Raw genomic sequence first — 26339 nt, forward strand, 5'->3', positions numbered from 1 at the left:
TTGCGGTGTGCACAAGTATGTGTGTGTTGTCGCACCCAGGATTAGCGGGGGAGGCGGCGAGTTTTCGTATGGAGACCCCCTACCTTGGAGGTCTGGCTACGCCAATGATTAGAGCCCACGTTCTTGCCATTGCGCACGCGGTATCCTGGGCGCGTTCGCAAGTTTGGGGGGGGGGGCATGTTTATTCAAATAAGAAAGCGAGCAAATGTTAGTCAGACGCACACACACACACCATAGGGGGCCTTATAGGGGCCGATCGAGAAGCCGGAGGCATGAAGAAAGCTCAAGAGGGCAGTCGTAACCGCCCTCTGGTTGTGCAGGACTGGGCCAAGCAGAGTAGCGAAAGAGACGTTGGGGTAACCAAGTTGTCACAAGTGGCGTTGGAGGACGAGTCGTTGTGAGAGATACCGGTTGCAGGATAATAGGTAGTGCTCAATGTCTGCTTCTATGCAAGAAGTTGTGCAATTGGGGGAGTTCGCCTGCGCATTTTATACAGGAGTGAGGGTGTGCGTGCAACATTCATTCGAAGACGATGGAGGAGTGACTATTCAGCTCTATTGCAACGGCAGGCAATAGTAAAGTACTGCACAGTCAATGAGAAGCCAGAAATGGTCATATCAGGTAGAGTCCGCTCGGAACTGCCGGGTACGGTCACAGCGCCAACGGCGAATGTGCAGGGAACAGGCAGAGGTCGTTTGGGGCAGAGAGGTAGCAGGGAGAGCTCTGGTAGAAATTGCGAGTCTAGCCATTGTGTCTGCGCGGGTGTTACCAAGAAGGCCTACGTGTCCCGGGATCCACTGAAGCGTCACAGAATGGCCAGTGGCCGCGAGTTGTGTGAGAGCTTGTATAGTATGAGCGCGTGGAGAGTGCATAGTGTGCTGGGGCGAAAAGAGAGCAGCAGCTCCAGTGAAGCCTTGCTGTCAGTCAGAAAAGCCCACTGTGCAACCGGCAGGCCGAGCAAGTGCTGTAGAGCCAACAGGATGCCGAGGAGTTCTGCTTCCATAGAGGACATTAGGTAAGGGAGGGCAAAGGCTTGCTGAAAGTCACTATCAGGGATATAAAGTGCAGCACCCGAGCTGTCTGCCGTGACTGAGCCGTCCGTGTAGACGTGCTGGTGGATACGTGGAGTGCAGAAAGTCGAGAGCGAGTTGGAGGGCTACAGGTGCGGGAGTGTCACGCTTGCGCTGAAGACCGGGGATGGAGGAGCAGGACGGGCAAAGGTCCACATAAGAGGGAGCGGATGAGGAGGAAGGAAGGTGATCCTTCAGGCGGGCGATGGCCTTGCCGAAAGCTGAGTCAGGACAATCGTCGTCAGTAATGCGGAGATAGTGGTGAGGGTGACGGGTGAGACAGCGAGTATATACTCGAAGGGTATCAGCGTCCCGCAGAAGGGGAACAGGCGTCTCGCGTGCTTCAGCAAGAGTACAGTAAGTCTATGATGTTCGTGGTGCTCCCAGACATATGCGGAGGCCCCGGGCCTGGTTGTTAAGTAGCTCGCGCTCCTGTGTTTGGCTGAGGGCATGCAAGACAGGGAGGCTGCAACGACCCCAACACGAGGGCCTAGTGGACGCGATGAAGATCAGAGCAAGACGGGCCCCAAGTATTAGACCTAGGTATCGGCACGACGTGGCAAAAGTTAAGGGAGAACCGTCAAGGTAGAGTGGATACCTGCGGAAGCATTTGCACGAGAACGCCATTGCAACAGTCTTCGCCGTGGAGACTGTTAGGCCACGTGAGGCACGGTAGATGGTAAGTATGTGTAGAGAGCATTGCAGTCGGCGCTGGATCTTATCTCAGCGGGTTGCAGACGTTCAGATACAGATATCGTCGGCGCAACTTTGGGTGCTTGATTATTGCCACCCATTACAGTCACGATTAGTCAGAAATGTAGTTATTCTTCAACTATATGCACGCAGGACCGAAGCAAACAAAACACAACTAACAACAACGATACTGACGTGCGTAGCGAATGAAGACGACTTTCGCTCAAGATTATTAAATTTATGATCACTCGTATTAGACACGGGAAGGCTCCTGTAAGTTTAGAAGACCATTTTAACGCCTGATAAAAGTTTGAGGATAGGCATCTTTGTGCTAATTAATCGGGATCTGCTAATCGTCGTCGGACGCTGCGTTCCAGGCCACGCCTTTCCGGTCGGAAACGAAATAGTCGATCTACATTTCCGAAAAGGGTGTACGTACCTCGAAATAAAGTGATTCAAATCCCCGTTGCAAAATAAACTACTGTAAACAAATGTTATCTGACTATAAAATGCGTCACAGTCGCGCGCGGGGAACAGCCAAAGACGAACTTAGACTATAACCTGGACATAGAAATGCAAACACCGAACTTGGACGAACCTAATAATAAACAAACATGCTGTTCCGTCGTGTCTGCCCTGCTAAGCCTAACGGCTGCTAAAATGTGGCTTTCGGCCGCTAAAACGGCTTGGACAGACATCGAAAACCCGTGAATTTGAGTGGTTAAATAGTGATGTCGTGTTTTTAAACACGGCATATTACGAAGCAATCGAGCATTCTTGATTTTCTTTGTTTCGGGAAGGTCGGGAATATCGAGTTCCTCCCTTCGAAAAAGTCCCGTATCTCAAACGAGAATCTCCGTTAACGTGCGCCAATGGACAAAAACGCCGATCCGGCAGATGTCCTTCTCCGGAAATGCCGAAGTTTGAGTGCTCGCGTGTCAGGAATACGTATGGTGTACTTTGCAAGAGAACGGCACATGTGACTCCGCTTGGTATTCACTGCTTCACGCTGCCCTTGCACTCTTTGACGAATCGGAACCAGGCTTGAGTTGGGGTAGTCAAAGACTTGCGCAATCCGCCATTTTCACGCGATCGCTGTGTCCCGCGTCGTCTGCTCTTCTGCACTCTTAAAAATGAACTTCACCACATAGCACGCTCCTAGCCAACCATCACCCCGAATGACAACGTTCTCGCCTTAGATTTGTTGAAAACGGGAGGAGGAGCCTATTTTGTGCCGTGCATAATGGCACAAAATAGGCTCCTCCTCCCGTTTTCAGCAAATCAGGGGCGAGAACGTTGTCATTCGGGATGATGGTTGGCTAGGAGCGTGCTATGTGGTGAAGTTCATTTCTAAGAGTGTGGTTGAAAACAATGGAACCATAGCTGAAACCATTGCTGAAAACAGCCGTAGCCATTACTATACGTTAACGCTGCTATACACCATTTTCCCGTTCCTGGATTGCTTCCGTCAACGAGTGGGGCTACGCTTCTCGGCACCAGAAATGTATGAAAGGACCGAGGAACGATAACGAAATAGTTTTAGTGCTAGATGACTGCACTGCACTCTTGGAAATGAACTTCACCGCGTAGCACGCTCCTAGCCAACCATAATCTCGAATGATATCGTTATCTGCCCTGATTTGCTGAAAACGGGAGGCGTATACGCCTTTTTTGAAACACTTATGCTGTTCATAATTGTCACAGAAAAGGCGTACGCCTCCCGTTTTCAACAAATCAGGGCAGATAACGATATCATTCTAGATTATGGTTGGCTAGGAGCGTGCTATGTGGTGAAGTTCATTTTTAAGAGTGTGCACTCAACAAGCGCAAGAATCTTCTTCTTCCTCTTCCTCAAAACAGTTGTGCACAGCTTAATGGTCTGGCATGGAATGACACGGACACGGTTTGCTCCAGGGTCATGTTGCATACATCAAACGGACACTTACACTTTGTCCAGGGAGAAGCAGCAGGAATAGGCCTCGAAGCCTAAGATGGATACTCAAAAAGTGAATGCACGAAGTATGCTGGAACGAAAGACGCAGAAACCGCAGCGCTCCCCACGTGCATTTATGTTCAGCTAGTAGCAGACGACATTCGAGAGGGCGCCACATCTCAGGAAAACGGTCCAACGGATCGATGTGATATATAGGACCTCTTGGCGCGGTAAACGTATAACGTTCCCTCGCAAAATTAATAAACAATCGACTGCCACGCGGAGGGAAAAGGTGGCTTACCCTTTTGCGGAACTCCGGAGGAATTCCTCCTGGGAGACGAGCGACCATCTTCATAGCATCTCGCCATTGCGTGAATCCGGTGTCCCCAGGGCTTGGTTCCAGACTGAAGCGCATTCGGGTGTCCACACCTAATCATGCAAGAGACAAGGGATTAGAGAAGATACATCACACAGCTGAACAGCTCTAAGCTGAACAGCTCTAACAGCGCTAAGTAAAGAAACAACTCGCTTCAAACAGGAAGTGTGCGAGGCGAGACGTCGTCTTACTCTGGTTCCCAGGTACGCATTACAAATGAATGCTGCCTATACGCGCACGACTGCAGGGGAAAGCGCACGCGCAAATGTTTTTGTCTCTTCTCTCTTTGAGTGTTTCGCCTAACCGACACGTGTATCTACACGCCAAGTACAGAACGTCAAATTATAACGCGAACTATGCCAACCATTGCGCCATATCATACAGCTATCGCTGCTGATCCGCGTTGAAGAGAAAGCGGAGCGTACGCCGTTTTGTAATTCCGCTTTCACACTACCGTGTTTTTCGTCCGTTTGCTTCAAAAGTAGAACCTAAAGCATAGTTCACACTAGTGCGTTCTGCTGCGTGCGGGCGCCTGCGTGCGTTGTAAGCAATCCGTTCCGCTGTTCACATACCTGCGTCCGAATGCATGCGTCACCAAACCGTAAGCCAATGAGCGCCGAGCGGGATTTCCGCTCCGGTGGCCGCCATGTTGAAAACAGTCTCGTAGAGACAGGTCCCCCAAGGTCGCCATTTTCCCTTGTATTTGTTCCTATCCCGATGCGTGCAATGCCGGAGGCCGCCCTTAGATACCCCATTGTTACCAGACGTTGGCTTGCGTGGATTGTAGCGCGCTAAAGATCCAGTTGAAGCACAATCCAAGCCAGGCGAAGTCACCGAAGGAGAAATGGACGACTGCAGCGCCTGCGGCGCCTGGTACGACAGGTACGCTATGTGATGCTTGCAGCCTGCACTAGATCCCTCCGATCGCTCAACACGTTTAAAAACGGGACCAAAAAGTGAAACACGACAGAGAAAGTTGTTATACGCGTTTTATTTGGACATATAAAGACTAGATTCATTCGCAGAAACAACAAAAACATTTTGCCGCTAAACTTAGCGCGCTGAAGTGATCCGGAACGGCAACAGTGGGGTATCTAGTGGCGGCCTTCTTCGTTGCACGCTTTTCTGAGGTGAGTTTGGGGGACCTGCGTAGAGAGAAACCTACTCCGCACGCTCGGAAGGCGGCCTCGCGATTCGTTCTCCGCTTGCGCGCTGCTGCGTGCGTCGGTAAAAGTTGAGCTCAGCGAACTCCTTGCGTTCTGCTGCGGGAGGTCACGCACGTATCTGTTGCCACGGTTGCCAGCGCCCGCACGCATCCGCACGCAGGAGAACGCACTAGTGTGAACCATGCTTTAGGGGAATCGAGTGCCGTATGGGTTCCAACCGGTCCGTTTTGCCTCCGTGATAAACACGGACGAAAGAGCACGTTAGTGTGAAACTGGCCTAAGAAGAAAAGAATAGTGTCGTGATCTTACACGTAAGGGTTGTCTGCCTATATGGCGCCATATTCCACGTGCCGCAGGGCAGGGCTGCGGATAATTTCGACCATCTGGGGTTCTTTTGACGCACGCCGGAAATATCCGACACACTGTGCTGGAAGCAATCTTCACCCACCGCCCTCGGCCGGGTTCGAACCCGCGAACTTGAGCTCAGCAAGCCAACACGTTACCGACTGACCTACCGAGGAGGGCACGAATTTTTGTAGCAATTCAGTTATTTATTTCGATTACCCCACCCCCACCCCAACAGATTGAAGGGACATTATATGTGGAGGACAGGGCGAGGGTAACACTGAACAAAGGCATCCGATATTAAGAACCGCTAGAGTACACATGATTGATCTACAAAGGGTGAGCTAAAACGAAGAAGACACAACACAGAATGATCAAAGACATGTCCAAGTACAATTTACATTACAATATTCTAATAAAATTAGGGTACAGTACAAAATGAGAATGGAGAAGAATAACAACAACAACAAATAAATCGTGACTATGACCTGGGGTGATTCACCACTGGAGAGAAGTACACTACCCCATTACAGGCGAAACATTAGATGTGAGATATGAGAATGAAGTTAAAGAACAAGAACTACAATGCTGATAGAACCATAACCGTTATGCTGTATGATGAAATTCACGCGGTTCTTTATACCGGTATATTATTGCTAGGAACGTCATTCGAGTCCAACACGGTGCGGGGAAAAAAAAGTGATAGAAAAGAAATGACATTCAAAGCGGTCGACTTTATTCTGGTAATCAAGACGGGGGAAGTCGACGGTGGAGCGGTGAATATGACACTGGCGGTGAGGGAATGTTCAGGAAAAACTTTGTGAAAGAAGAGTTAAGCGCGAGATAAGACGTCGCTGTTCCAGAGAAGCTAATTTAAGTTCGGATTTCAGCGCGGTGACTGATGTGTTGGGTTTAATTCAATGTTACTTATTAGATTACTTTTTGGGGGGATGGTGGATTCCATACTGATGACGCATATTCTAGTTTAGGACGGACTAGCGTGAGGTATACTATATAGTTCTGTTCAACTTGATAAGGAAAAGAAATCTAGTCAGTCAAGCACATAAGCCGTTGGAGATAAGGAGGCGCAATAGCGCGCCAGGAGAAATACTGCGACGCCACCATGCGCCTTCAGTAGGGTAGCGCACTTTCTGCTGCGTCATGGTGGTGGTGGTGCTGGTGAAAGGGGTCGCCGTTGTCGGCCTCACAAAGGTGGGCAACGTCACGACTGACGGGGAATGTGCGTCCTGGGCCGACTCCTAAGGGAACTGTGCCGACATATGCCTGAAAGCGTCTGAAGAAACAGCAGGAAAAATTCCAGACAGCACAGCCGGCACCGGGATTCGGACCCGGGTGCATCGTAGTGTCATGCGGCCAGTATTAACAGCCAATCCAGGAAACCGAGTGAGTATGATGGGAGTTGCCTCAGGACAGAAGCCGCCGATATTTCGAACAAAGGTGCCAATGATGAGGACGGTGCCCAGAAGAAGAACAGTCTCTGTTCGAAATATCGGCGGCTTCTGTCCGGAGGCAACTCCCTTCCTACATCTCTACCGGTTCGCTGGATTTCTACCCATCTACGAGTGAGTATGATGGATTACATTATCTGGCGCAGAGAGAGAGCGCGATCTCTCTGCGTCCAGCCATCCTGTCTGCGGCGCAGTAATATTTTGAGACCTGACGGACTAGATTTATTTGCCTTCTTAAGTTGAACACGACTATAGTGGTTTCAGGTTTTTCGGGCTACGCGGAATGAAGCCTGGTGATAGCATGCTGCGTGAGTTTTAATTGGAACATAGTTTATGTTTAACCAAAAGTGTCTCAGTGTCGAGGTCTGTAGCGTACAAGTAACCAAAATTCGTTAATTAGCATCTCAAAACAGGATTTCGGGGGGAAAGTGAGATAGCAGAATTCGAGTCCGTCATTATTCAATGTCATCCTCAAAAAAAAAAGTCCTGAAACGGGCACGTATCCATCGCAAAATGTTTGCTACGCAAATGAGCCGAAGTTGAAACCACGAACATCAGAAGCACAGGAGAAAAAAAAAAAGAACACGGTATTCGCCTCTGGCAACTTATCGGGGCGGGGGAGTAGGGCAGATCACGTGACGGGGATGTACCACGTGACCCTAGAGTAGTTAGCCGGTTCAGTAGGTTTGGGAACGCACGTTACACTCACATCGAGTAAGCATGGATGCCTAATGGCACGAGCGGCTTTCCGCCTACACCTACAGGATGGCTTCGTTGTGTCAAAAAATCGCATAATCGGATAAAGCCAACAACAATTCATTCCCAATTGAAAATATCGTATTAAGATAGAAATACGCGATCGCGATTCTTTTGCAGCAGCTTAGGAAGCTTGAAACAAAAAAAAAAAAAAGATCATACAATACATCATCACGCGAATTTTGCTTGGAAGACTACATGACTTGTGCGCACCCCATCTCATCGTCATCACCTATTGCAATTGTTGTGCGCATGGAATATACAAAAGAAAAATGGCCAATGCGCAAAATGCACGACTCAACTAGAAAAAAAAGAAGCACAACTTACTATGGCAACTGCGAAAGTGAGCCTCGCTTGTTTCGGTTTCGAAAACCAAGTCCCATAACGCGCGTTGAAACAACTGTGCTTCCTTTCTACCGGTGTTGGGCCATCCTGAATGGACATGATGCCCCTGAAGGAAGTGGTTACTCCCACGGTGCGTTGGCCCAGTATCGGTTCCAAGTTGCCCGAAAAAGAGGAGACGCGACCTGCGTGACTTGCTACTTGCCTTACATTGGGAAGGTTCACAAAGTTGACTCGCTTGCTTACTCAACCTGGTTTTGAAACGCAGGCACTGACGTCATCGAGTTACTCGACCCTGTTTTGAAACGCCGTGCTTCAAGTATAAAATGCTACTTTCGAGTTAGCTCGAGTACCCTACACGCTTAAAAATGAACTTCACCACATAGCACGCTCCTAGCCAACCACCATCCCGAATGACAACGTTCTCGCCCCTTATTTGTCGAAAACGGGAGGAGGAGCCTATTTTTTGCCGTGCATAATGGGCACAAAATAGGCTCCTCCTCCCGTTTTTAACAAATCTAGGGCGAGAACGTTGTCATTCGGGATGGTGGTTGGCTAGGAGCGTGCTATGTGGTGAAGTTCATTTTTAAGAGTGTAGACCCTAGTACCCTAAAAACAGTTGGTGGTGGTGACGAAAACCGGTTTGCCGTTGTTGGCCTCACTTATGTAGATAGCGTCACGACTGTAGCCAGGATGAGATTAGATGATGTGATAACAGATGAAGGAATGATGACGGCCGAAAGTTAAGATGTAGGCCGGTCACTGCCAGGATTGGTGACAAGTCTGAGAAAAGAACTTGGTCTCATAGTCTTTGGGCGAGTCCAGACTCCTGGAGAAAGCAGACGAGGCTGCGAGTTTTTGAGTGTCCTTCCGTGAAAGAGCCTCTGAGATGTAAGATATCGTCCCGCATACAATTCCTGCAGTGTCCAAGGTATTTTTCCCGCACCGCAGCATATGCACAACAATGAAGCAGGATGCGTTCGATAGTTTCGATTTGCCGACAGTGTCTGCAATTTGCGCTGTCCAGAGAGCCAATCTTGAATAATTGTGATTTACTGAAAGCGCTTCCTGTTCGCAACCTGAAGAGCAGGGTTTGTGTCCTGCGGGAAAGTCATTTCAACGGGAGATAAATTCGATGATTTTGCTGTCCCGGATCCCAGGGTGCTGTGTAAGTATGATCTCATTGAGAACAAATTTTCTGTCGCTGTCTGCCAGGATTGGCAAACTGGGGTTAGTGAAGTTGTGCGCAGCAAATGCTAGTTGGTCCGCTTTTTCGTTGTCACTGATGCCTTTTTTTTAAATACTTTGACCTTTTGATACATCGAACCTTTGTTCGTCATGTAATGGGCGCGATGACCTGCACCACCTACTTATGGACTGCCCTGACTACCAGCGGGAGCGCGAGATCTTGCAGCACGGAATGCATGCAATCAACCACCGTCCGTTTACCATAGGCAATGTGCTGGGCCCATGGTCCAGTAGCGTTCATATGCACCGAGGTCTCCGTCACCAACAGGCCTTTCCACCCAGCTTTGATCACCTGAATCCTCATCTCCATCGTCACCTCCCACTACCTACAAATGGCACTGGGGCAGCGCCCAGCCTGCTGGCCGGCATTAACCCCATCTCATCATCGTCTCTTTATGTGTGTGTGTGTGTGTGTGTTTGAACACTTATGCAGTTCAAAACAAAGGCGTACCCCCCGCGCCTTCCACAATAGGGGGCGATAAAGGTATCATTCTGTGTAATTGTTGGCCTTCACCGCGTGCTATGTGGTGATAAGTTCTGTCTTTAGAGTGTAGGTCTAGGAACGCAGATCAATACTGACTCCAATCAGCTCCAAGGCACGTTACCCTCCGACGTTCTCCCGCGTACGGGACGCGCTTGGTTTCGGCAAATATATTCCTATACACGTTTGTTTCCTTAGGTAGAAGCTTATTACTGGGATATATTGCAGCTGCGTACTACGGACGTAGAACAACTGATATGCGACCGAAGCTCATGTACCACCTTCACTTCCATGCCACTTTCTCCCATATGAACGTGTCTGTGCAATATCGCTTTATTTAATTGTTATTCAGCGGGTTTTGTTGTTATTGTTGTTGTTTGTAGACTCAAGCATAATGACTCAGTACAATTTCAACACAAGGTTTTTGATTTCCAACATTACCGTTTTTCTTCAAGCATGCCCTCAGCCGTATGAGCCCCGCGTCGCCCAACACACGAGGAAAGAGTTCTGTGCAATTCATACCTCCACGACATTATTCATGTTATCCTCCACCCCAACACAAAGAAATGTTCATGACAAGGAAGAACGACAGTACATTTACATAAATCTTGCGAACTAGGCGCTTCTGTGGGGGATATTCTTCAGTGCCTTCCATGAGGCGCTCCACGCAAAAACGCTTCGCAGTTTGTTTATTGGACAGGAATATAAATTACGAGCCCGCACTGGAACCACACGACGTGGGATATAAGGTGAAGAATTTATGCGCATAAACATCGTGTACAACCTGCAGGGCCTGTTCGTCTTTTCTTTTTTTTCCTTTTTTTTTCCATAACGAACTCGAACTCCTTAGAAAACGCAACATGAAGCCAACACGGGGGAAAGCTGATTAAAAAAAGAGGCGTAAACGTGTTTCGTAAAATTACGAGGCAAAAAGCGGAACAAGCACGCGTCTAAATGTTATACGTGATGCTTTTGCGTATATTACTACTCCTTCTTATACGACCGTGGTGTGAACAGTTGCAAGAGTGGCAAGAAGCCCTGTGCTCAAAGAACCGTCGTCTTTCTGTTTTGGCCCTGGGCCAACGGACTGCTTACGCTCCTGCTTCGTGAAACGGTTCTTCCTTTTTGTAGACTGTCTGATTCTTCTGCCGCGACTACCACGCCATTTACACTCCAGACTACCACAACGTCCTGCCCGTCTTCATTCTTGCACTTTTTTTGCCTCGAATTTGATGTCTTTGCTATTTGCCGATTTTCGATCGTCTATTCAGCCCGGTTGTTTCTTATCCCGAGGCGGCGGGTGGCGTCGTTCACGCTTCCCGTACACTGCACTTTTAAAAACAGCTACACATGCACCATTGAAGTAGGCTATACAACTCCGGTTCAATGATCGGAACATGAATAATTCTTACGCAAAATTACACATGCGCAAGATGGTTCTCAAATATAGCCATCTGGCCTTAGGCCACGCTGTGTCGTTTCAATAGCTTCCCAAAGTCATAGTGACCTGCGCGGAAATCCCCTCGCTGATGCCGCGGCGAGAGAATTGAGTTGAACTGAATTGAAATTGAGGTGGTTACAAACACGCCGCACACATCGACTTGTCAGCTGCAGATACGTTTCTGTATAGAGTTTATCCACTGAGTCACCCCTCCGGAGAGCACTTATCAGCTTCGAAAAGGCGAAATGTAGGTATCATGTAGGTTCCTCCAAGCTTGGTTCCAGTTTTCCTTGACTGCCATGTGCCTTTTAGAGGACTATTAACGTTGAAAATATGGATGGAAATTACTTGGATTAGGTTACAAATAATATTCACACAGTACAGCAACTTTGAAACGCCAAACGTACCGTGGGTGACACTAAACCTACGGACCTATATTAAATGCGGCAAATCTGCTAGCGACAGTGGCGCTCTCCTGCTGATGACGTCATGCGAATAAACCCTGTTGGTGGCACTCGTCTATTTATGAAAGAGGCTATTCCGCCCCACACATTTCTGCGATCCGTGGACGCGATAGTGGGCTATGTCGTCGCATGACACTCATCTCGAAGAAGAAGAAGAATGGGTGGGGTTGCTTGGTTGGTATCTGTGTTTCCGTTGGAGCAGGGTGGCCGAAAATCGAAAAAAATAAAGAATGGGTTCTCCACCGCCTACATCTGAACACTTTTATTCGGGATACACCAACGGAACACTCTGCGAACTCCCCTATATGCGATGTAGAAACAGATACGGCACATCTCCTTTTCGACTGTCGATGATAGGCTGTCATCGTTCCATTCTTATACGGTGCTTAGCTACTACGGGATGGTACAGCCTTTTCTTTAGCGGCATTACTCTGTCCTATACATAGCGCCCCCTCCCCCCCCCCTCCCACACACAGTTTCCTAGGTTCCCCCGAATAGGTGAACTACATTATGCTGTCAAGTTACGGTTTTAGAGGGGAGATATACATGTTTATTCCAAGGAAGAGAAGGAGGCTCAATCAAACACAACCTCGACTTGTCGTTCAACTGAAAGAGAGAGAGAGAGAAGAGAAAACAGAAGAAAGTAAAGAAGGGAAGACATAAAGATCCACTTGGTCGTCCGACCGTGATTTTGACTAATTCGTTACCAATGTAGTTCACTTGTTCAGCGGCGATTCATAGGTGTTGTGTTGTTCGGGGTATCGAGTACTGCTTTCCGCTCCGTTTTTAGAGAGCAAATTCTCTCTGATGATTCGCTGAAACTTGGAATTGTTTGGCCCTTTTCTGTGACTGCTGGCTTTCGTGTGTGTTATGTGAGAAAAAAAAAGGACTGATACCCCCTTTTCTCTTCTTATCATCAACATCGTCATCTAAGGTTGAAAAGCCTAAAGGTAAACAAAGTGGTAATGCCATAATTCCTCAAAGCAGTAATGCGTTCATTACTGAACATCTTACGATATTGCCGAACCTAACAGACACCGCACCAGCTTGGTACCTCGCATTTCCAATATCGAGACTACCGTGCGAGGTCTTCCTTTTAATCCTCTTCGGCGTGGCACAAATTACTGTCGGAAGTAATCTGCTGGACGACAAAGAAACGAAATGGGCCACTTTATTTAACCCGAAACGAATGGGAGCCGTTGTTCCTGGGCGACTGATGCCCTGCCAGTCTAGTGTATAGGTGTGGGATAAAGAAGAGGCTTCCGTCCATGGGCATTAATCTCTGCCGCTTGTTTAACTGACAGTCAACTCAGGGTTAGAGGAAAAGTAGAGGACCGTGTGTTACGCGGATAAAGCGATAGTTCTCTTCGCAAGTATCAATTCGTAGATATCCATTTCTTCTTTTGGCCGAGTTCTTGCCTGACTCTTGACGATTCCAGCCCAAATAATTTATTATCGGCATTATTATTCTTATTATTAAACCATTGGAATCAACATAGTTTGAAATTCGCGCGCAGAAAGACGTATTCGCCACGTCAGGGTAGGAAAAAATGTGAGCGCGGGCCTCGGCTCGTGACTTCCTTCTCTCCCGCTGTTGAATTATTTGCGTCATACGCTCTGCAAGTAACCGAGCGTTCTGCGCATGTCTCCTCTCCCTGTTACTCCACTCGGAAAGCCCCATTGGCTACCGAGGCACCCTCCCTCTTCCCTCTCAGTGCCTCCTCTCATGCGCAGAGACGCACATGCACAGCGTATAGAAATCACAAGGAGAGAGGCTAGAAGAAAAACTGGGAGAGAGAGAACTGGAGGGAAGGAAAGGATTTGTACGGAGGCCATGGCCTTCTCCCAACGTCTGAGCACGTCTACGCCCGTCAATAATAATAATAATGGTACCGTGATGTTACATGTGAGGGCGCAGTGTGGCGACACAACGTCACTACGCCTCGGCATCCCTGGTGTCCAATACTATCCAAGTCCTGTCTCTCTCTCTCTCTCTCTCTCTCTCTCTGCGCTCCGTGTGCAAAGTGCCTTTGTTTTGTCTGCTGGGTGATTCCACGAAAGATCAGCCAGGTTGGTCCGGACGTGGTCTCCGATTTTGCTTGAAGAATTATATGTTGTTGGCCGATATCTCAAGGTGACGAAGCCGTTTGTTTCAAGTCTTTACGTCCCTTCGTTGCCGAGAAGAAAAAAAAATTAAGCGTGAAGTCAGGTGGAATTCGCTTTTGTTGCACTTTTCGTTTCTCCGAACTTTGGCCGCTCCTGGCGGAGATGCGACGCCCGGAAGAAACCTTTATGTTTTTTTTTTTTTTGTTGTTGTTGTTGTCCCTATAGAGGACAGTGGACAGAGGACTACAATAATGCTCTACGAAATCCCATCTTTATGTAAAAAATAAAAATGGCAAACTTGGCCGGTCGTTCACTTTACTGTTGTATTCCGAGCCCTTCTGAGTATAGCGTCTATTGAGACGTTTCTGACGAGCAATATATCATTTTTTTTTGTGCGTCGTAAAATGCGCTTTCCGGTGATATAAGTTTGATATTTGTAGGTGCATCGTGTCACACACTGCAGCCGCGCAAAAATGAGAAAAAATCGGAAAGTATATCATACATTCGAGCCAATTTCTAAAAATATATTTTCGATATTTTTCGAAAGAAGATAATCGATATTTTTCCGTGACCGTCGAAAGGTTTGCGGTTACAGAATGTACAAAAACATGTTGCATTATTCGCGTGGCGTCGGCGTTACACGGCTCCAGAGTGAGCCTTCCGGCCACACTGTACATGTGGTGGTCATAACCCCTCTTACGTTTCACCACATAACAGAGGCTCACGCACGTTTGACAAGAACTGATGGTGATGTTTCCAGGTTCCATACCTTGGCAATAATGTCATTGCTGTAATGAAAGTACAGTAATGAATTATTTTTTCTGGTAATTTGTATTGTAATGCATTACTTTTGACACTGTGTAATTTGTAATGTAATTTAATTACATGAGGGCAGTAATTTTAATGATATTACTCATCGGTACCTTTTACTAAAGAATCGAGTGTGTGTTCTGTCTTGGCACTTGGCAGAAAGAGAGTTGGCGACTGGCGAGTTAAAAGAATTCCAACGCCCACTATGAACGGTGACGCGCTCAATGCAAGGTCAGTTCCTTTCGACAAGCCATTGCCTTAGTTAGGGCACCCACAAACAGACGTTGGGCGCAAACGAGCTTGGGCGCTGGAGGCTATAACCAACACGAAGTCACAGGAGTTCTCCTGTCTTGATGCCTTTCCCATAATCAAAGCTATCTTCATTGTCTACAACACCGCGTTGCCATCGTCTGCATTGGTCGAGAGAGTCTTCAGCATGGCTAAAGACACGTTCAGTCATATAAGAGGGGCAGCATAACCGATGGCTCCTTCGAAGGTCAGTTGCTTCTACGCTGCACCAAGAGCTTTTTGCAATAAGAGAGAGTGACAATCCTTGTAACGCACACAATAAAGTATATCTTGTTGTTACAACATAGTGTTGTCCGACAATGAATTTTTACATCATCAATATCGTCACGATTAAGCTCGTAGTAATGACTTTGTAATGTCATTACTTTTTCGTAGTAATTGTAACGTAATTTCATTATATTCCAGTTGCAGTAATGAGTAATGTAATTTAATTAAATTCTAGCAGGAGTAAGGAGTAATGTAAATTAATTACATTTTAGAAGTAATTTACCCAGGTATGCCAGGTTCCATGCAGGCTCCTCACCCAATATATTAGGCGGAAGTAGGCGAGGGCGTTACTGCTGATAGCAACCCAGAGCCCTTTATATGGAGAGTTTGGCCATTAGGAGGAGCCTAACTTGAAGCGCGTCATGCGACGTCACGGCTAAGCCACCTCCCTCGCCGTGCTCTATTGTTGTCCCGTTGTCAGCCGGTCGCCGACGCCACATTGATGCTGATCGTTGTTCACGATGCAAGGAGGGAAGACACGTGCGTACATTGTCCTTCCAAAGCCCTTCGTCCTTGAACTCTTTCAGTTTGGCAACAAAGCCCCCTTATCACAGGCGGCTGTGGGTCATAAGCCGGTTATTCCTGTAGATTGCATTTCATTGCGACAACAAAGCTGGCGGACAGCATCAATATGGTGCGCACCAGATGGCTGATAAGCAGATTCTGCTTGGATTCAGGCTTTTTGGGCGGCGCAACGACGACTCTGACGTCAAAATAGGCTCCACCCACGAGGCGGCAAAAGATCAGAGAATGGCCAAACTCTCCCTATAAATGGCTCTGTAGCAACCTTCATAAACGCAGTGGCGATGGAACCTCATTACCCCTTCCCACGTGCTGAGTGCTACTATGTTGAGATATCGGCATGGCGAGCTTCGGGACCTTAATAAATGGTCTACGGTTAGCAGGTTCCATGGTATCATTGCAAGCTAGGGTGTTATTTGTAGGCATTGTGTTCTCTTGGTGGTTGCGCCATGCGTATATACACCGGTAACGGATGTTTTCATCTTCTCTCGCACCGCGCAACTTTAACAGATATTACCGGACACTTATGCATGTCTTTACTGCTTACAGGTATTTTCATGAATTAAACGACTACTGTACATGCTTTTTCATTCATGCCTTCACAATGCCATCCTTAAATCCATTGACCCTTTAATGATACGTGCTGTGCCTAGCCGCATCTCGCGCATCGAGGAATCGTTGCCTCATAGGCTGCGGCTGAATGTGGCACGAACTCCACTACTCCTCTTTAAGATGAGTCAGCATCCATCGCCTCTTTGCCCCACGTGCCAAGTAAAAGCTGGCGTGCCACACATACTCCTTGACTGCCAGCGGTACGAAGATCACCGGTCGAGTCTCCGGCGCCGCCTTGCTCATCTAGGCTAATGAGAGCTTTCCCTCGCGGTGCTACCTGGACCTACTCAGCACGCTGAAGTCACGTCTGCGCTGACACGATTCCTTCGGGAATCTAAACTCCTGGGCATGCTCTGATACGTCCTATGCGCAACGATTAGTTAAGCAGCCGTTTATTCTGTATTTGCTTCATAATTTTCTGTCTCAGTTGCTTGTATCCGCTTTTGTTTGCTTGACAGCGTTTTGGGAATAGCAAGCCTACATCGTGGCTGACCTTTCCCTTCTCTTTTTTTCCCTTTTACTTCGCATTAAATATATCCGCCCCCCCCCCCCCCCTCATCAGGTGTCCTCCGTCCTTAGACGTAGAGGTTTACGTAGAGGACGTAGAGGAGTAGTAGAGGTTTCCTATTTTCAGGCCTTAACGTCAAGTCTTTGTCGACATCCTAGACCATTCCCTTAAATAATCCCTTTAACCCTTCCTCCTATAGTAGGCACACTCATGGTTTTAGCTATTTTCACTACCACGTATGATATGATATGGATACGTGATATGCATGGAACGGGCGAACGGTGCCCCCACTAGTGGTTATAGCCGCCACACGGAATCGGAACCGTTATTTTTTGGGGGGGGTTCGGTTCAGGTTCGGTTCTAGAGTGCAAAAAGTACTGGTTCGAACCAATTTTAACCGGTTCAAACAGGTTCACCGGAGCTAAATATTTTAATGTACTGATATTACAATTCATACATAGCTTAGGCCATGTTAAGTACACAGAACATTGCTTTCTCTCAGCGTGATTTCATAGCACTCCGCAAGAAGAAATCTGGCTGACAAGTGTAGTACAGCGTGAAAGCTATCAGTGTCTTATATATAGCATCACAATATAAGCATATAAGCTACAGGACCATACAGTGAAAGTGTGAGCCGTAATACCTCGCGGAATTGAGTATGTTGTGTTCTCCTTGGAAGAGAGCTCACAAGGGAATTTTGCGATTACACGAAGCACTACATTTACGACAACAAGTTAGCAATAATATCTGTTGACAAATAAATAAATACGGGAGAGAAAGAAGGTCGGACTAAAGACAAGGAATTTCACAGAGTGGTTCTCGCCTTTATGCCTGTTCGAATTTAGAATGAATCAAGCAAGTTGCTGTTTGTTTCTTTGTTAACTTTCTGGGGAGCTACACGATGCCATGAATGAGCTGGTCCCGCATGAGACAGTACTTTGTACAAGATTCATATTTTGGTTGATGAAGGACAAGAGCATCACACAAGGTGTTCACAAAACAACAACAACAACAACAAAAAAAAAAAACACGCTAGACTTTCTGCTCTAGCCTGCCTTCAAGCAGCATCAGGAAACCTGATGGTACATTGAAACCTGATGGTACACTGAAAGGAAATCATTACCATATTGAACCCTCCTTTACGCACGTTTGGCCTCGTGAATTCGTGGAATTAATGCGCTTCATTTTTCTCAATATAAGATTTTCAAAAAGTGATTGAACTATTGGAACTCTGCTACATGGTTTGTAAGACAAACACTGTTGGGCTGGCTTGCTGAAGCAAGCAGCCAACCTGAACCGTCTCGTAAACCGGTGCTTGAGATTTATTTCTGTTGAGTTCCGGTTTGGTTCAGCGGTGAAGTAAACACATTTGATTCAGTTCAGTTCCGGTTCAGTGAAAAATAACGGCTTCTAGCGGTTTTGCCTTTTTTTTTTTTTTACATAAAGCTGGGATTTCGTAGAGCATTCTTGTACACCTCTGCCCACTGTCCTGTATGTGGACAACAAGAAAAAAATCACAAAGTTGTCGTCCGGGTGTCGCGTCTCCGCCAGGGCGGCCAAAGTTCTGAAAAACGAAAAGCGCGACAAAAGCGAATTCTACCTTAATTCACGCTTATTCATTTTTTCTTCTCGGCAACGAATGGACATAGAGTCTTGAAACAAACGGCTTCGTCACCTAGAGATATCGGCCAACAACACATAATTCTTCAAGCAATATCTGAGACCACGTCCTGACCAACTTTCCCCATCTTACGTGGAATCACCCTGCTATCATCGTGTGTTCTTTGTACCGAGCCCTATGCCGAGAGGAGTGGGCATTCTACCGTTTAAACCTTCTACTGCGACATGAGAGAACGGCATACGGAGCTTGTAGGAGGTACCATTCGTAACACGTTAGGGCTCCGTACCTGTCATGGTGTTTAAGTTGGTGAGATGCGCGGCTACGTATATCACCTTGGTTGCTACAGTTATCATGAGAGCTCTATGCCCGCTGCAAAGAGTACGTGGGGAGGAGGTGTGGGAGGGGATGGTGACATGTCACGAAAAGGTCACGCGAGCCGATGAGTAAATTAGGAAATTCTTCGTTTGGTCCTCCCCATAAGTGGCTGGTCCGCTGTCGACTGTCACGACAAAACTTGGACGCTTCATATACGTAATAGTTCTGCTGTATATTGAGCTTTTTTCTTTCAGCAATCGAATTTCAAAGATTGCTACGCAAGGCAAACTAGCGGACTCCGGGAGCGCCCCAACCCTGAGCAGAGCCATTTATAGGGAGAGTTTGGCCATTCTGTGATCTTTTGCCGCCTCGTGGGTGGAGCCTATTTTGACGTCAGAGTCGTCGTTGCGCCGCCCAAAAAAGCCTGAATCCAAGCAGAATCCGCTTATCAGCCATCTGGTGCGCGCCATATTGATGCTGTTCGTCAGCTTTGTTGTCGCAATGAATGCAATCTACAGGAATAGCAGGCTTATGACCCACAGCCGCCTGTGATAAGGGGGGCTTTGTTGCCAAACTGAAAGAGTTCAAGGACGAAAGGCTTTCGAAGGACAATGTACGCACGTGTCTTCCCGCCTTGCATCGCAAACAGCGATCAGCATCAATATGGCGTCGGCGACCGGCTGACAACGGGACAACAATAGAGCACGGCGAGGGAGGTGGCTTAGCCGTGACGTCGTATGACGCGCTTCAAGTTAGGCTCCTCCTAATGGCCAAACTCTCCCTATAAACGGCTCTGACCCTGAGGCGAATCGCACGCCATCTATTGAGAACGCAAGCAACTAGACGATACATCAGACGAGATATTGCGTTTCTCGCGAATGCAGTAAGCATTTCATTTCAGCATTATCGGCATCGTCTATTCTTGTTGTTGTTCATTGCGAAGGTGCACGGTTTGTGTATTACAAACACAACAACTTTATTACGGGATGATGGCTGGGGAGTGTCATTGCCGGGGCCGTTACTTTTGTGTATTACAGTATACAAGAACGCGAGGCACACATTCGTTTCAGAATACATTCGTTTCAAAATGAGAGAGAGAGAGAGAGAGAGAGAGAGAGAAATACATGATGACGATGATATGGGGATGACGTCCGCTCATTGAGCAGAATGCTACCCCATTGCTATTGGGGAAAAATGAGAGGATGGTGATGAGGATGATGCTGACGACGCTGACAGGGTTTTAGAGAGAGTCGATCAGGCCGGTAGTTTGCAGGAATGTGATGAAGGGTCGCAAGACGGACATCTGCTTTCGTGTGTCCCAGGGTCCCAAAATGAGTCTGAGGTCAAGGGGTAGGCTGTCAATCCGCGCAAAGTCGTTTGCCAACAAGTGACGCTCCCTCCTATAAGTGGCACATGCGATGATCACGTCTCCGCGGTCGCTGGCACACCACACTCCGGGCACAAGGGACTACTGGCACACCCTATCTGGTAACGGTAGTACGGCGTAAAGGCAACATTCAGCCGTAAGTGATGTAGGAGGGACTTAATGACGCGCGGTAAAGATGTCGGTAAGCGACACGAGAATGTTGGGTCTATAATTGCCAGTATGGTACCGGCCGGGACATCCCGACGCCATTGTTCGACGGATGAGGAGGCAGCCCAGTCACGAAGAAGGGACCGTCTGTCCCCCCTTGGGAGAACACTCGGGACACATTTGCCCTGGTTTCAAAATGAATTAGTTCGATACGTACGAAGGACTGAGAGGTGATGACTAACGAATGTGGGTGATGGTACTACCAATGGGTGATGGTACTGCCAAGTTCTACATGATGGTACCTTGAAACATTGGAGTTCTATTTCGCTTTACAGTTCCGTTAACAACTCTGGAAATAAGTCGACTTCTCGCGAAAGGGCTCGCGGGGGAGTTGTTTGGAGTGAAATGTTTCTGCCAGACATACTTATTCCAACGACGTCAGGGAGCAAACTTTCCCTTTAAAATAGGACTCTCTCACACACACAAAAAAAAGCTTGCAGCAAAACTATGGCCCTTTTTGGGGAATTCAAACAACGGTAATTGTGTAATGGGTCAGGAGACTGGACGATAGCGTTGACGGTGTACTTGTGTTTTAAAGGGACGGTCGCATTCGTTCCAGTCCATTTCAAAACTGGACTGTCATTTTATTCTTCGTTGACCACAGACCACGGGATCGAAAATCCCACGCAACATAGTGGCGCAGTTTGACTGCTATTCTATGGAATTGGGTAAGGTTGTCTACGTTGAAGACAGTTGAACTATTTTGTTAATAGCAGTCAGAATCATCGCCTAAATTGTACCATAATTCGTTAACTCAATCCCCAAACCTTTGAGAAATGATCCACATTACTGTAGTGCTAAACTAGATATTTATTTCGTACGAGCCAAAAATGGCAGGCTACACATTTTCATCAACTTACCCCACCCTATGGGTAAGTTGAGGACATCAAAAGATTAATGCCGGGTTTAAATTTTGCATTTTGTTTGGGCTAGCCGAAACGGTCAGCCACGAATAGTGCACACGGAAACACAGCCCAATGACACAGCATCATAACGGTGAGGTCATATTTTATTAGCCGAGGAGCAGAAATGAGCCAATTCGAAGTCAATGCTCGCGGAAGTTACAGATGGGACAAAAAATGCCCCTCTTACCTCGACAACATCTGAAAAACATCGTCTCACGTGTTTCTAAAAAGCCACGTGTAGAACGTCAACACGTTACTTCAAGGCCCAGACAACGACTGTGCTCACTCTGGTGTGACAGACGAGAAAAAAATAATGCTAAGAAAATGCCTCGCGAAGAAACCCAAACTGTCCTCAACTTGCCCCCTTTCCTTCTGCAAGTAGCCCCACTTTACCCTACATGACAAGAGCAGACGTCGGACGTTGAGAGAATGTCGCAATTCCCTTCCTGGAAAAAGGGGAAGACGTTATTCCCTACATCATCAATCACAGCACGGCCTTGAGAAAAGGGGATGCGTCTGGACGGTACCTTCCTCCTCTCATTCCTCCTGTTAGGAAGTGACGTCACGCTGATGTACGCTCATCTTTAAAATTCCTTTACTTGATATCTAAGCACATTTCGGACGAAAATATTTGCCAAGTAAATTGTCAGCCGATGCCGAACGTGGTGGTTTCGTAGATGGGTTTTTGGACGCGACCCTCCCTTTAACACTGTGCTACACAAGCAAAACATGTTGTTGCTATAGCAATGTGACATAAACATGACGACGGTTTCACGTAATACCGCTTTTGTGTAATAACCGAATAATAATGCGATTGTAACGTTCAGGAAGCTTCGAGAAACCCGTTAAAACAGAACATCGCCGACCACAACAGAGTTTTACTTCTAACTTAATGTCAAGCGTATACACTGTTAAAACAGAACTTCACCACATAGCACGCTCTTAGCCAACCATCATTCCGAATGATTAAATTCTGTGTCATGATTTGTTCAAAAACAAGGGGGGAGGCGCCTATCTGGGACAAGATAATCTGTCCCAGATAAGCGCCTCCTTCTCCTTTTTAACAAATCAATGCACAGAATGATATCATTCGGAATGATGGTTGGCTAAGAGCGTGCTATGTGGTGATGTTCTGTTTTAACAGTGTAGGCGCCTCCGAATGAGCGCTTTCAAGTGCACACTCTTAAAAATGAACTTCACCACATAGCATGCTGCTAGCCAACCATAATCCCGAATGACAAAGTTCTCGCCCCCGATTTGTTGAAAACGAGAGGTGGAGCCTATTTTGTGCCGTACATAATGGCACAAAATAGGCTCCGCCTCTGGTTTTCAACAAATCGGGGGGCAGAACGTTGTCATTCGGGATGATGGTTGGCTAGGAGCGTGATATGTGGTGAAGTTCATTTTTGAGTGCACGGACGTTTTTCGGAGCTTCTCTGGAGGGCACGCGACTCTACCGCCGTCTTTACCCTAAATTGTCGTCGTGGTGAGGGCACTTTTCTGTTTATAGGTGCTCAAATTGACATTAATTTATTTTAAATTAAATTAAATTTTAAAAAAAATCGCGTGCGCGAAATGTCATTTATAAAAGGAAGCAAACAGACACATACACTCTTAAAAATGAACTTCACCGTATAGCACTCTGCTAGCCAACCATCATCTCGAATGATATCGTTATCTGCCCTGATTTGTTGAAAACGGGGGGCGTACGCCTTTTTTGTGACAATTATGAACAGTATAAGTGTCACAGAAAAGGCGTACGCCCCCCCGTTTTCAACAAATCAGGGCAGATAACGATATCATTCGAGATGATGGTTGGCTAGGAGCGTGCTATGTGGTGGAGTTCATTTCTAAGAGTGTACAGCCAAGAAAAATACGAATGAATAGTTTTATAACAGAATCGAATAGGAAGCGAATCGTTGTGCCCACCGATTATGCGGTTATACAGGGTAGTTCATCTAACGTGTCACAAAAAATATTTAGTAATCTACTTTCTCTAATGTCAACGGTGTTTGTCCTCGGCAAAGTTTTACCGTGACTTCCGAGCACTTTGATCAATGTTCAGTCGCGAGAAATAGCGTTTTCCGAATTGAATTCCGGAAATGTGCCAAGACAGCGCAACTCTTCGTCTTCACCCAATTTCAGTACAAAAAACATTCCCTATTACAATGGTAATAGCTGAGAAAACGGTCTTTTCGAGACGCGCAAATTGTCGGTCCCGCTAAGTACCCCGTCAAGTATTGCAAGAGGCGGCGGAAGCGCGTTTTTCTGGTCTTCTTATTCAGGTTAGACCTAAAGAAGTGCAGCCTTCTGCACGAAAGTCTCGTCTCATTAAACTTTAGATGCTCTCAACCGTCTTCTTTCTGTTGTGAATTTTTTACATAAGTCGTATTTATGTGATTTCATTAAGATTTTTTTCTTGACTCTCTTTTTTTTTTCGGCCACCGTTCCTAAACTTTGCAAAGTAGGCCATCACAAGATAGATGGAACACGGACAGCTATTGTGTAGTTGACAAAAAGCCGAACAGATACGTAAAAGACTGTTAGGGTCTCAAAGCGGATAAGATGATATGAAAAGGGACAAGATAATCTGTCCCAGATAGGCGCCTCCTTCTCCTTTTTAACAAATCAATGCACAGAATGATATCATTCGGAATTTCGGTTGGCTAGGAGCGTGCTATGTGGTGAAGTTCTGTTTTAACAGTGTTAAAAACATCATTCGAGAGCGGATTTTTAGACACTAACAGGGTGGTGGTGGTGGTGATGTTGAAAGGGCTTGCCGTTGCCGGCCTCACGTATGTGGGCAGCGTCACGACTGACGCCCTGGGGAAATGTGCGTCCTGGGCCGACTTCTAGGGGAACTGTGCCGACATATGTCTGAAAGCGTCTGAGGGAAACCCAGGAAAAACCCCAGACAGCACAGCCGGCACCGGGATTCGAACCCGGGTACCTCCCAGTCTCGACGTGACATGGCTAGCACGCTAACCACTGAGCCACGGGAGCTGGTCTAACTAACAGTCTAACACGGTCTAACACTAACAGGGGGCGCTCTTGACCGCATAGCACACGGTATGCCAATCATCATCGCGGATGATATCGCTCTGTCTTCCGATAAGCTAAAAAGGGGGCACACACCTTTTTATGTACCTACTTGTCATAGGAAAATTTAATGAGACAGGTATGAGACAGGTATGGTCACATGTTCAGGGGCTGCAGGATGACGCAACGATTATGTACAACGGTTATTTACAACATGGTGATCGATGAAATGATATGATATAGTTCACGGCGGCGTGCCCTTGATCGTAACGCAGCCACCTCGGGCTGAAAGCGACGGATGGAAGCGCCATCGACGAAGAAACCTGTCATCTCCAATAGCGAACAGTTCCCGCTGCAACTCAGTAGTGAGCAGTATGCGCGCTCTCCGCACCAAGCAAAAAATGGGCACATCTCGACGACGTTGCGCGACTGCCTTACAACGAGCCTCCCAAAGCACAACCGCGCCGCAAGCTGTGAGAAGTACACTAAGGCGGTGTGGGTGACGTTGGTTAAAGCGCACTGGGCATACTATGTTCGTGCTTCGTCGGACAAGGTTCCAAAAGACGCGAGCAATGCGGCAGGCAAATAACACGTGCATGTTTGTCTCACGTTCACTGCAGTAAGGGCACAAATCTGTCGCTGTTACGTGCCACGAGTACAGGCGGTCCCGTGTGGGTTGCACGCCCCACGCGAAAGACCACATGGTGTCCCGCAGAAATCCAGGGAGCCATGTAGACACCGTCCATGCTATGTTTGACGCCTGCTCAACACGCACTCGAAGGCTCTCGCTCGCTGACACGGAGTCCAGCAACAGCGCACCAGCCATCGAAGAGGGGGAAGCCGCAACGAGGCTGCCATCAGGAACAAGGGGCGAGAGCTGTTGGTAGTACGTATGAACCGCGGCGTGAAACCCCAATGGTGCTACCGCCCGTGAACCACTGACAGGGTTTGGCCCGAGGAGTTCCACCCAGTAGGTGAGCAGCACTTTCGCCGGCGAGTCTTCCTCAGCGTGCACAATTCGCAACGTGGTGCTGAGAGCGATGCCCCGATTCATAAGCCCGATATCTGGAAGGCTCATCCCGCCCTTAGAATTCGTAAATGCCAGCATGGTCCGTAGGACAGGGCCTCTCCGCTTTCTCCAGAACAATGACAAGAGGCAAGAGTGCACCCGAACGACGACTGCACGTGGGGCAATAGAAACGTGACTAAGATGCCACAAGCGTCCCGGTAAGACAGTACGTGCGAGGAACGATCGTTCACAGTACGACAGGTCAAATGCCTGTGTCGCATCACACTTCGTCTGGAGCTCCTCCAGCGCCCTGAACCAGTTATCGACCTTTGGGCCGCGGCAGTCGAACACAATGCCCAGTATTTTTAGTGACGCGCTGAACTGGAAAGGCAGTGATGAATACGGAGAAAAGCTCCCGAGTGGCATCAACTTGGTCTTGGCGAAGTTGAGCATCCCACCGGAAAGTGCAGCATAGGACTCGTAGACTCGAAGGACCTCAGACGCAGAGCTTGCATCCCGCAGAACAACCGTGATGTCATCAGCGTACGCACTGACCTTCCATTCCCCGGATCTGGGAAGCGGAAAACCGCGAATGCACGGGTTGGTCTCAATGTTCCATAACAGGGGATCAATTGCCAAGGTGAACAGAGCTGGAGAGAGTGGGCAGCCTTGCCGTACGCCCCTGGAGACTGGGAACTCCCTAGACAACTGCTGCATCATGTACAGGCTGCTGCGATGATTGCGGTACAGCTTGGCGATGGCACTGATGAGCCATCCAGGGAACCCGTACTCTCTGAGGACAGCAAACATGTAACTATGCACCACACGGTCGAATGCTTTCTTCTGGTCAAGTGAAAGTAAGCAACCATCCGGTACACGTGGAGTGGCGTAGCTCAGTGCGTCTCTCAGCCCTGACAGCGCGGTGTACATCGTGCGGC

The 26339-nt window shown here is 47.7% G+C and overlaps 1 protein-coding gene across 1 annotated transcript in view; it reads right to left on the reverse strand.

The window, feature by feature from the left end:
* The window catches only part of LOC135400467 (TBC1 domain family member 30-like), a 328733-nt gene that overhangs the window by 114474 nt on the left and 187920 nt on the right, over positions 1–26339 (reverse strand). Inside the window, exon 3 of the mRNA XM_064632299.1 lies at positions 3998–4125. Coding sequence (XP_064488369.1) covers positions 3998–4125 — 128 coding nt within the window. The remainder of the gene's footprint in view (positions 1–3997; positions 4126–26339) is intronic.

This window comes from Ornithodoros turicata, chromosome 7 (genome assembly GCF_037126465.1).
Source record: "Ornithodoros turicata isolate Travis chromosome 7, ASM3712646v1, whole genome shotgun sequence".
NCBI classification, from domain to species: Eukaryota; Metazoa; Arthropoda; class Arachnida; order Ixodida; family Argasidae; genus Ornithodoros; species Ornithodoros turicata.